This window comes from Hemitrygon akajei, chromosome 6, assembly GCF_048418815.1.
Source record: "Hemitrygon akajei chromosome 6, sHemAka1.3, whole genome shotgun sequence".
In the NCBI taxonomy this organism is placed as follows: Eukaryota; Metazoa; Chordata; class Chondrichthyes; order Myliobatiformes; family Dasyatidae; genus Hemitrygon; species Hemitrygon akajei.
Window position 1 is genome coordinate 21434841 of NC_133129.1, and position 12609 is coordinate 21447449.

The following is a 12609-nucleotide window of genomic DNA, read 5'->3' on the forward strand; positions in this document are numbered from 1 at the left end:
TGCAATGCTGACCATCTGTACACCATTTGATGACCTTCAAGCAGTGGGGCTCCCATTTTCCAGTGTAGCATCCCGGTAGAAGGCCGCCAACAATGGGAGGGAGCAAGGGAGCTATGAGCTTGGTGGCAGTGGCCGGATGCTCTCCAGAGCTGGTGAGGTCAGCGATGGTGCCGGAGACAATTTTCTGATGGTCTGGAGTGAGGTCCTCTTCAAAGGGTAGGGAAGAGGAGGTGTCCAAGAGTTGCTGCCACACCTCAGCCATGCAGAGGTCACCCCCTTTGTCTGTGGGTTTGATAGCAAGGTTAGGAGTACTATGCATTTGGGGAATTGTGTACAGCTTTTATTGTTCTGCTATAGGAAAGACATTAAGACCATAACACCACAGGGGCAGAATTAGGCCATTTGCCCCATTGAGTCTGCTCTGCTATTCCATCATGGCTGATTTATTACCCCTCTCAACCCTATTCTCCTATCTTCTCCCATATCCTTTGATGCCCTGACAATTCAAGAACCTATCAGCCTCTGCTTTGCTAGAAAGAGTGGGGAAAGTTTGAGGCTGCCAGATCCGAGACCCTGAGACATCCAGGTACAGGCTCAGCTTCCCACCTTCAAGGCAAAGGATGGGGGTGGGGGTGTGTACAAAACGAGTGGCATAGGGTGAATGCTCTTTTCCCCACGACCAGAGCGGGTAGGGCATACAAGGAAGCAAAAATTAGTAGGAAGACAGAGGATTGGGAAGTTTTTAAAAGCTTACAAAAGGAAACTAAGAAGGTCATTAAGAGGGAAAAGATGAACTATGAAAGGAAGCTAGTAAATAATATCAAAGAGGATACTAAAAGCTTTTTCAAGTATATAAAGAGTAAAAGACAGGTGAGAGTAGATATAGGACCGATAGAAAATGATGCTGGAGAAATTGTAATGGGAGATAAGGAGATGGCGGAGGAACTGAACGAGTATTTTGCATCAGTCTTCACTGAGGAAGACATCAGCAATATACCGGACATTCAAGGGTGTCAAGGAAGAGAAATATGCGCAGTCACAATTACGACAGAGAAAGTACTCAGGAAGCTGAATAGTCTAAGGGTAGATAAATCTCCTGGACCAGAATGGAATGCACCCTCGTGTTCTGAGGGAAGAAGCAGTGGAGATTGTGGAGGCATTAGCAATGATCTTTCAAAAGTCGATAGATTCTGGCCTGGTTCCGGAGGACTGGAAGATTGCAAATGTCACTCCGCTGTTTAAGAAGGGGGCAAGGAAGCAAAAAGGAAATTATAGACCTGTTAGCTTGACATCAGTGGTTGGGAAGTTGTTGGAGTCAATTGTCAAGGATGAGGTTATGGAGTACCTGGAGGCATATGACAAGATTGGCAGAACTCAGCATGGTTTCCTTAAAGGAAAATCCTGCCTGAGGAAATTACAAGGGAGATGCAGTGGATGTTGTGTATTTGGATTTTCAAAAGGCCTTTGACAAGGTGCCGCACATGAGGCTGCTAAACAAGATAAAAGCCCATGGAATTACGGGAAAGTTACGTGCTGGGGCTGCTTCTTTTTACATTGTATATCAACGATTTGGATTATGGAATAGATGGCTTTGTGGCTAAGTTTGCTGATGATACAAAGATAGGTGGAGGGGCCGGTAGTGCTGAGGAAACAGAGAGTCTGCACAGAGACTTGGATAGATTGGGGGAATGGGCAAAGAAGTGGCAAATGACTTACAATGTCGAAAAGTGTACGGTCATGCACTTTGGTAGAAGAAATAAACGGGCAGACAATTATTTAAATGGGGAGAGAATTCAAAGTTCTGAGATGCAACGGGACTTGGGAGTCCTCGTGCAGGATACCCTTAAGGTTAACCTCCAGGTTGAGTTGGTGGTGAAGAAGGTGAATGCAATGTTGGCATTCATTTCTAGAGGAATAGAGTATAGGAACAGGGATGTGATGTTGAGGCTCTATAAGGCACTGGTAAGACCTCACTTGGAATACTGTGTGCAGTTTTGGGCTCCTTATTTAATAAAGGATGTGCTGACGCTGGAGAGGGTTCAGAGAAGATTCACTAGAATGATTCCAGGAATGAGAGGGTTAACATATGAGGAACGTTTGACCGCTCTTGGACTGTACTCCTTGGAGTTTAGAAGAATGAGGGGGGACCTCAGAAACATTTTGAATGTTGAAAGGCATGGACAGAGTGGATGTGGCAAAGTTGTTTCCCATGGTGGGGGAGTCTAGTACAAGAGGACATGACTTGAGGATTGCAGGGCGCCCATTCAGAACAGAGATGCAAAAATTTTTATTTATTTTTTATTAGCCAGAGGATGGTGAATCTGTGGAATTTGTTGCCACGGGCGGCAGTGGAGGCCAAGTCATTGGGTGTATTTAAGGCAGAGATTGATAGGTATCTGAGTAGTCAGGGCATCAAAGGTTATGGTAAGAAGGCGGGGGAATGGAACTAAAGAGCAGATTGGATCAGCTCGTGATGAAATGGTGGAGCAGACTCGATGGGCTGAATGGCCGACTTCTGCTCCTTTGTCTTATGGTCTTATGGTTTAGTGCGAAGGGAAAGATTTAAGAAGGGACCCGAAGGGAAATGCCTTCGGGGGTGGTGGTAGCTCATTAATATGGACAGGTACTGATAGGAAAGGGTTAGAGGATGCGGGCCAAATGCAGGCAAATAGACCAGCTTAGATTGGACATCTTGTACCAGATGGGCTGATGGGCTGATGGGCTGAAGGGCTCCCCCCCCCCCCCCCCCACCCCAAGTAGTTTTGCTCTGGTCCCTGACTTTCAAAGTCAGGGTTCCTGGTCAGTCGGCAGGGTCTGTCTGGGCCTGTAACCAGAGGTTCAGAGGACAGCCCAAGCCCTCAATTCAGACCAGTGCAGGGACAGGAAGCTCACTATCTGCACACCCCCACCCTAACATCCTCGGAGGTCATTCCATACAGCAAACAGACTGAGAACTGGACACAGGCTAGAGGAGCCATTAGCCTGCAAGACGGCTGGGCAAGCTGCTTCTACGTCGGTGGAAGTGTCAGATTTACCTGGGACACAATGCATACTCAATAGGGCTCATCTACTGAGAGGCTGGAGCAATGGAACTTGAATACAGCACAGTACAGGCCCTTCAGCCCACGATGTTGTGCTGACCTTTTAACTCTCAAGATCCATCTAACCCTTCCCTCCCACATCATCCTCCATTTTTCTATCATCCAAGTGCCTTTCCAAGAGTCTCTTAAACATCTGCAATGCATCTGCCTCCACCACCAACCCTGGCAGGGAACTCCACACCCCCACCATTCTCTGTAAAACAACTCCCTCTGACACCCCTCCATTCTTCCCATAAATCACCTTAAAATGATACCCCTCGTATTTAGACAATAGACAATAGGTGCAGAAGTAGACCATTCGGCCCTTCGAGCCTGCACCACCATTTTGAGATCATGGCTGATCATCTACTATCAATACCCGGTTCCTGCCTTGTCCCCATATCCCTTGATTCCCTTATCCATAAGATACCTATCCAGCTCCTTCTTGAAAGCTTCCAGAGAATTGGCCTCCACTGCCTTCTGAGGCAGTGCATTCCAGACCCCCACAACTCTCTGGGAGAAGTTTTTCCTTAACTCTGTCCAAAATGACCTACCCCTTATTCTCAAACCATGCCCTCTGATACTGGACTCTCCCAGCATCTGGAACATATTTCCTGCCTCTATCTTGTCCAATCCCTTAATAATCTTATATGTTGCAATCAGATCCCCTCTCAATCTCCTTAATTCCAGCGTGTACAAGCCCAGTCTCTCTAACCTCTCTGCGTAAGACAGTCTGGACATCCCAGGAATTAACCTGGTGAATCTACACTGCACTTCCTCTACAGCCAGGATGTCCTTCCTTAACCCTGGAGACCAAAACTGTACACAATACTCCAGGTGTGTTCTCACCAGGGCCCTGTACAAATGCAAGAGGATTTCCTTGCTCTTGTACTCAATTCCCTTTGTAATAAAGGCCAACATTCCATTAGCCTTCTTCACTGCCTGCTGCACTTGCTCATTCACCTTCAGTGACTGATGAACAAGGACTCCTAGATCTCTTTGTATTTCTCCCTTACCTAACTTTACACTGTTCAGTTAATAATCTGCCTTCCTGTTCTTACTCCCAAAGTGGATAACCTCACACTTATTCACATTAAACATCATCTGCCAAGTATCTGCCCACTCACCCAGCCTATCCAAGTCACCTTGAATTCTCCTAACATCCTCATCACATGTCACACTGCCACCCAGCTTAGTATCATCAGCAAACTTGCTGATGTTATTCTCAATGCCTTCATCTAAATCGTTGACTCTGGAAAAATGTCTGACTGTCTACTTGATCTATGCCTCTTATCATCTTGTACACCTCTATCAAGTCAGCTTTGCTCCAGAGAGAAGCTCAAGCTCACTCAACTTACCCTCATGAGACATACTCTCTGATCCAGGCAGCATCCTGAAATCTCCTCTGCACCCTCTCTAAAGCTTCCACATCCTTCCTATAATGAGGCGACCAGAACTTGCAGAACTGAACACAATATTCCAGGCAGGGTCTAACCAGGGTTTTATAGAGCAGCAACATTACCTTTTGGCTTTTGAAGTTAATCCCCCAACTTAAGGCCAAAACAATATGTCTTCTTAACAACACGTGTAGTGACTTTTTGGGACCTATGGACATGGACCACAAGCTCCCTCTGTTCCTCCACTCTGCCAGGAATCCTGCCTTTAACCCATCATGGGTAAAGCCCTCCCCACACTGAGCACATCTACATGGAGGACTGATGCAAGGAAGCAGCATCCATCATCAGGGACCCCAACCACCCAGGTCATGCTCTCTTCTCACTACTGCCATCAGGAAGGAGTTACAGGAGCCTCAGGACCCACACCACCAGGTTCACAAACCAACAGGCTCATGACCCAGAGGGAATAATTTCACTCACCTCAACACTGAACTGATTCCGCAACCTATAGATTCACTTTCAAGGACTCTACAACTCAAGTTTTCAGTATTATTTATTTATTTATTTATTGGGTATCTGCACAGTTTGACTTATTTTGCACCGTTAACCCTTTCATTACCAAAATCATTCTCGCAAATCTCCTCTGGACCCTCTGCAACACAAGCACATCTTAGATTAGGAGCCCAAAGTAGTAAAAAAAAATGGGATAACTTTACTTAAAATACAAAAATTTGAAGTACATTTATTATCAAAGTATGTATGCAGTATACAACCCTAAGGTTCGATTTCCCATAAACAGCCACGAAACAAAGGAAGCCGTGGAACCTGTTCAAAGGAAAACATCAACATCAAACCACCTCACATGCAAAAAAACCAAATCGTGCACGTGGCAACTAAAAGAGGAATGAGCCAAAACAGAATATAAAACACTAAAATGAAAGAGTTGTTAAGAATTGGCTCGCCCCTCACTGAACTGTTCCCGTACTTTAAAGGACTCTACCTCATGTTCTCAATACTTATTGCTTATTTATACATTTTTTATTTTTATATTTGCAGTTTGTCATCTTTTGCACACTGGCTATTTGTCTATACTGTTGGGTGCGCTCTTCCATTGATTCTTTGTACTTACTGTGAATGCCCACAAGAAAATGAATCTCAGGGTTCCATATGGTGACATACATGTACTTTGAACTTCAAATTTGACCTTCCAAAGTGTATCACTTCACTTTTCCCAAATGAACTCCATCTGCCACCATAGCAAGGACTATTCTGGGCCAAGTGGTCTTAGAAGCGGCAACTGGATACCATCTTGAGGAGGTAATTACCACCAGGATGGGGAGAATAAACCTGTGACCATCACTTTGAAGAGTACAGACTGAAGCACGCATTGTCTACCACAGCGCACTGGCCCAGGGCACTCACTGCCCTTCCCCACCCTCCAGTACCTGTTGGGCAGTCTTGATGGCGAAGAATTGGTGCTGACCCTCTGCGCCACACACGTAACCGAAGGCACGATTGTCCGTGACATCACGGGCGATGAACGAGATCCTGTTGACAGTGTGTTCATGTTCAATCACCTGCAGAGAAAAGGTGGTTCAAGGCCATTCACAAATCATGTAATAGAAACTTGTCAGTGAACCCCATTTCCATAAGACACAGGGGCAGAATTAGGCCATTTGGCCCATTGATTCTGCTCTGCCATTCCACCATGGCTGATTTATATTACCCCTCAACCCCATTCCCATCATCTTTGACACTTATTAATTAAGAACCTATCCACCTGCATTTTATATATTCCCAATGACTTGGCTTCCATATCCGTCTATGGAAATGAATTCGTAAGACCATGAGATATAGGAGCAGAAGTATGCCATTCGGCCCATCGAGTCTACTCCACCATTCAATCATGGGCTGATCCAATTCTTCTAGTCATCCCCACTCCCCTGCCTCCTCCCCATACCCTTTGATGTCCTGGCTAATCAAGAACCGATCCATCTCTGCCTTAAATGCACCCAATGACTTGGCCTCGACAACCGCTCATGACAAGAAATTCCACAGATTTACCACCCTCTGATTAAAGTAATTTCTCCGCATCTCAGTTCTAAATGGACGTCCTTCAATCCTGAAGTCGTGCCCCCTCTTATTCCCACTCTGTTTTCTGCTGACCAGCCAATACTCCACCCATGCTAGTAACTTCCCTGTAATTCCATGGGCTCTTATCTTGCTATGCACCCTCAAAGGCCTTCTGAAAATTCAAGTGCACCATGTCTACTGCATCTCCTTTGTCTACCCTGCTTGTAATTTCCTCAAAGAATTGCAGTAGGTTTGTCAAGCAGGATTTTCCTTTCAGGAAATCATGCTGGCTTTGGCCTATCTTGTCATGTGCCTCCAGGTACGCTGTAATCTCATCCCTAACAATCGATTCCAACTACTTCCAAACCACTGATGTGAGGCTAACAGGCCTATAGTTTCCTTTCTGCTGCCTCCCACCCTTCTTAAATAGCGGAGTAACATTTGCAATTTTCCAGTCATCCAGTACAATGCCAGAATACAGGTTTATCAATCCTTGAAAGATCATCGTTAAAGCCTCCGCAATCTCTCCAGCTACTTCCTTCAGAACCCAAAGGTGCATTCCATCAGGTCCAGGTGATTTATCCACCCTCAGACCATTAAGCTTCCTGAGCACCTTCTCAGTCGTAACTTTCACTGCACAAACTTCACTTCCCTGACACTCCGGTATACTGCAGATGTCTTCCACTGTGAAAACTGATGTAAAATTCTTCTGCATCTCTCATTACAATATCCCCAGTGTCATCTTGACAAATATCCCCTTGACTCTCTTTTACCCTTTAGATACTTAAAAAAGCTTTTAGTATCTTCCTCTGATATTAGTCGCCAGCTTCTTTTCAAAATCCATCTTTTCCTTCTAATAACCTTCTTAGTTTCCTTCTGCAAGTTTTTAAAAGCCTCCCAATCCTCTATCTTCCCTCAAGCTCTGGATTCCTTGTATACTCTCTCTTTTGATTTTATGTTGGCTCTGACTTCACTTGTCAGCCACGGTAGTGTCCTCCTTCCCTTTGAAAATTTCCTCTTATTTGGAATACATCTGTCTTGCACTCCCCTCATCTTTCACAGAAACTCCAGCCATTGCTGCTCTGCTGTCCTTCCTGCCAGTGTCCCTTTCCAGTCAACTTCGGCCAGTTCCTCTCATGCCATTGTAATTTCCTTTATTCCACTGAAATACCGACACATTGGATTTTATTTTTCCTTCTCAAATTTCAATGTGAACTCGATCATATTGTGATCACTGTTCCCCAAGGGTTCCTTAACCTTAAGTTCTCTTGTCACCTCCGGATCATTGCACAACAGCCAATCCTCTAATGGGCTCGACAACAAGCTTTTCTAAAAAGTCATCCCTTAGACATTCTACAAATTCTCTCGAGGTCCAGTACTGACCTGGTTTTCCCAATCTACTTTCATGTTAAAATCCCCAACGATTATCATGACATTGCCTTTCTGACACACCTTTTCCATCTCCTGCTGTAATTTGTAATCCACATTCTGGCTGCTGTTTGGAGGCCTGTATACAACTGTTATTAGGGTCCTTTTACCCTTGCCATTTCTTAACTCAACCCATAGAGACTCTACACCTTCCGATCCTATGTCATCCCTTTCAAATGATTTAATATTATTTCTTATACACAGGGCCACACCACCCTCTCTGCCTACTAACCTATCTTTCCGATACATCGTATATCCTGGAACGTTCAGCTCCCAATGGCAGCCATCCTTTAGCCAAGTTTCAGAGATGGCCACAACATCATACTTGCCAATCTGCAGCTGAATTTCAAAATTGTCCATTTTATTTCTTATGCTGCGTGCATTCAAATACAACGCTCAGACCAGTATTTGGTGCTTTCTGTTTTAACTGCACCATGCCTCTATTACCCTGTAACTCATGCCACTGGCCTTGATTAAGCCTCATCTCCTGCCTGTTCTTTCTATAATCTCTGTTGCACGCTATCTTTGATTTATTTCTTTTCCCCTTCCCCAACCCTTTCACTTTGGTTCCCATCCCCCTGCCAAATTAGTTTAAACCCTCCCTAACAGCTCAATTAAACGTGCCCGCTAGGATATTGGACCCCTTTGGGTTCAGGTGTAACCCGTCCTTTTTGTACAGGTCGTACCTCCCCCAGAAGAGGCCTCAGTGATCCAGGAATCTGAATTCCTGCCCCCTACACCAGTCTCTCAGCCACACATTAATATGCCTGATCATGCTACTCTTGCACTTGTTAGCATATCGCACAGGCAGCAATCCTGAGATTACTACCCTGGTCCTGCTTTTCAGCTTCCTACCCAACTCCCTGAATTCTCTCTTCAGGACCTCCTCCCTTTTTCTATCTATGTCATTTGTACGAACGTGTACCAAGACTTCTGGCTGTTCACCCTCTCCCTTCAGAATACTCTGCACCCGATCTGAGACGTGACCCTGGCACCTGGGAGGCAACACACCATGCGGGTATCCCTATCAGGCTGACAGAACCTCCTGTCTGTTCATTCCTCATCTTCTTCTCTCCCTTCTGCACCACGGAACCAGGCTCAGTGCCAGAGACCCGGTTGCCGTGGTCGTCCTCTGTCGGGTCACCCCCCTCAACCGCATCCAAAGCAAGTTAACCACAGTGGAGCCCTCTACTATCTGAGCTGTTCCCTTCATTTCCCTGGCCGTCACCCACTTATCCAACTCCTGCAGCCTCGGATTCACCACCTTTTGGCCAAAGGAATTTCACCTTATCTGTCCTAAAGGAATGTCCTTATACTCTGAGGCTCTACCCCCTGGTCCTGAACTTTCCCACTATTGGAAACAGCCTCTCCACATCCACTCCACCGAGGCCACTCAATATACAGGTTTTGAAGAGATACTCTTTATGCTTCTACATTCCCGAGGGTGCAGGCCCAGAGCCATCCTCATACGTTAACTCTTCCATGATCATTCTTTTACACCTCCTCAGGACCCTCTCTGACACCAGCATATCCTTTCCTTGATATTTTGAGACAGCTGTCCAATTCTGCTTCAACTTTTAACTCTGGTCAGCTCTGCCCACTACCGTAACAACAGCTGCTTTTTGGGTCCATTACTTCATTAGGAATCTGCGGAGATTTTGTATGCCAAAAGCTTCTGCAAATTTCTATGTATTCTACAAGCGAGACCTTGGTCAGACCCCTCTTGGAGTACTGTGGTCAGTTCTAGTCACCTCACTACAGGAAGGATACGGGTACTATAGAGAGAGTGCAGAGATTTACAAGGATGTTGCCTGGATTGGGGAGCATGCCTTATGAGAATAGATTGAGTAAACTTGGCCTTTTCTCCTTGGAGTGACGGAGGGTGAGAGGTGACCTGATAGAGGTGTATAAGATGATGAGAGGCATTCATCGTGTGGATAGTCAGAGGCTTTTTCCTGTCGTCAACATGTCATGGGCAGGAGCAAGTTCACTCATGTAACTGGCTGCTAGAGTGGGAGGCAATCTTTTCACATCGGTTAGAAATCAAAAAGGTACTGGAAATATACTGGAAACCATCGTTTCAGTTTGCACACCCCCATCTCCTTGGCTGTTCTGGTCAAACTGCAAAGACCAGGCCTCTCTGATGGGGTAAATCCTATTTACAGATCACCCCCATGGTCATCTTTTTACTTTCATGTAGTCAGGGATACAGTGCAGAACAAGCCCGTCTGGCCCAGTGAGCCACACTAGCCAGAAACCCGTGTATTTAGCAGCTGTCTGTGGCAATGAATTCCTCAGACTCGCTAAAGAAATTCCTCCTCATTCCTGTTCTGTTGGGCAGGGTTTGGTAGCACAAGGTGCTGGCAACGGTTGAATGCTACGGGGTTTTCTCCAACCACAGACTGGACCAGAGTGAACTTGGAGAATCGATCAGAATTTGTGTGCAGAGTCTCAACATTTACAAAAGAGAGGACTGTGGACTTTAGGGAGGCGTAGGTCGACCACTCTCCACTGCACATCAACGACTCTGAGTGAAGAGCACAAAGTTTCTTGGTGTGCACATAATGGACGATCTAACCTGGACCCACAACACACATCAGCAGCTACGCTTTGAGGAGATTGAGCCTCGCAAGGCTCCCCATCCCCACTCTAACAACTGTCACTTATGATGGAGCATGATCAAGAGTCTGGCTGCATCATCGTGTGGAAGCCGCGAGGTCTTTACAGCAAAACCTGCCGAGAGGATCACTGGGGTCTCCCCACCCTCTGTGACATTTACCAGGACTGTTGTTGAGGATCCCACTATCTGCTGGTGGGAAGGAGGCACAGGAGTATCAGGACAAGGACTGCCAGACTGGGAACAGCTTCTTCCCCCAGGCTGTGAGACTGATGAACACCCTGTCACCACGGAGATCTCGTCACTCGAACAGTGAGCTGTTTACTGTTTGCATGCATTGTGAATTATATTTTGTTAACAATTCTGGTAATATTGTTCTTGTGCTGTGTGATGCACGTTTTGTAGGTGCACTGTGGTCTGGAGGAACGATGTTTCGTTTGGTTACACACATGTACAGTCAGATGAGTGTAGAATGATACTCACGCCCGTTTTCTCATCGATCAGTTTTATCCCAGACAGGGAGATGGTCAACCAGATCCTCTGCTTGTGTTGTCCTTGAGCCCGAGCAGCTATTGCTATGCCCTGCAGATTACAATTGCAGAGTTAGCCAGGGTCACAGATGTACGTACTGTTGAAATATCTTAGCTGGCTGCGTCACGGTCCGGTACGGCAGCTCGAATGTGGAGGAAGGCAAGCTGCAGAGAGCGCTGGACTCTGCCCAACGCATCCCTCCCCATCGTCCGTAGGACGTACTGCCTCACAGCAATATCCGGGCCACGCCATCTTCTCACAGCTCCCACTGGACACGAGATACGGAATCCTGAGTCCCATACCACCAGGTTCAGGAACAACTACTTCCCTTTAACCACTTGGCTCTTGAACCAACTGGCAAAAAGCCATGGATCTCCTTGCACTGTTGCTGTCTGCACTTCCTGCAACACTTTATTCTGCTCTTTTTACAGTTTATTTAGTTCAGCATACTAAAGCATGCATACAAGGTGACAGGGTGGAAATACGTTTCTACCAAAGCAGGTGTAATGGAGCTCAGAAAAATAGAGGGTAACCCTAGGTAATTCCTAAAGCACATGTTTGGCACAGCATTGTGGGCCAAAGGGCCTGTATTGTCCTGTAGGGTTTCTATGTAAGGCACTCCTTCCCTCCGCTAATCTGCAGGTCACCCTTGGGCTCCTTCCCTCCGCTAACCTGCAGGTCACCCTTGGGCAAGGTGCTTAGCAACCCCCCCCCCCCCCCCCCCGGCTGATGGTCAAGTGAAGCCATGGGAACCGACGGTGGATGGTCGCATGAGCAGCTGCTGCATATCACAACTCCTGGTTATGCAACCACTGACGCCAGGCAGCCAGTCTCTGAAATGCATTGATAATGGCTGAGGTCACCTGTCTTGTAAAGACACTGCCCAGAAGACGGCAATGGCACACCGCTTCTGTAGAAAAATCTGCCAGGAACAAACATGGTCAACAGATGGAAGACCATGATCACCCACACTGTAAATGAACAAATACCGTATGTACTTATTGCAATACATAAATTACAATGTACTGCTGCTGCAAAACAACAAATTTCACGACATACGCCAGTGATATTGAACCCGATTCTGAATTACCGTTTTCCCTTTTTCTACCTCAATGCACTGTGTAATGATTTGATCTGTAGGAACAGGATGCATGACAAGCTTTTCACTGTTTCTCAGTACATGAGACTCCAAGTGGACTCTTTCTTTGTTCTGTTTCTGGGAAATAGGTATGCTTTGCTGTGAAAGCTGCTCATCTGTAGCTGCCTGCCTATGATGCACACGTGAACTTATGCATCTCAAAGAAGCATAACCACCACTTTGAAATCCATTTTTAATATACATTATTTCTGATTTTTTGCATGATTTTTAATCTATTCAATATACCTATACTGTAATTGATTTATTATTTTTTCCTCTTCTATATTACGTATTGCATTGAACTGCTGCTGCTAAGTTAGCGAACTTCACGATACACGCCAGTTA

At 46.0% G+C, this 12609-nt stretch overlaps 1 protein-coding gene across 5 annotated transcripts in view; it reads right to left on the bottom strand.

The window, feature by feature from the left end:
* dab2 (DAB adaptor protein 2) overlaps positions 1-12609 on the bottom strand; it is an 84285-nt gene that overhangs the window by 23528 nt on the left and 48148 nt on the right. For all 5 annotated transcript variants that reach the window (XM_073047976.1, XM_073047977.1, XM_073047979.1 and 2 more), the window contains 2 exons: positions 11079-11177; positions 5923-6054 (listed from right to left, as the gene is read on the bottom strand). In XM_073047976.1, the coding sequence (XP_072904077.1) occupies positions 5923-6054; positions 11079-11177 (231 nt within the window). The remainder of the gene's footprint in view (positions 1-5922; positions 6055-11078; positions 11178-12609) is intronic.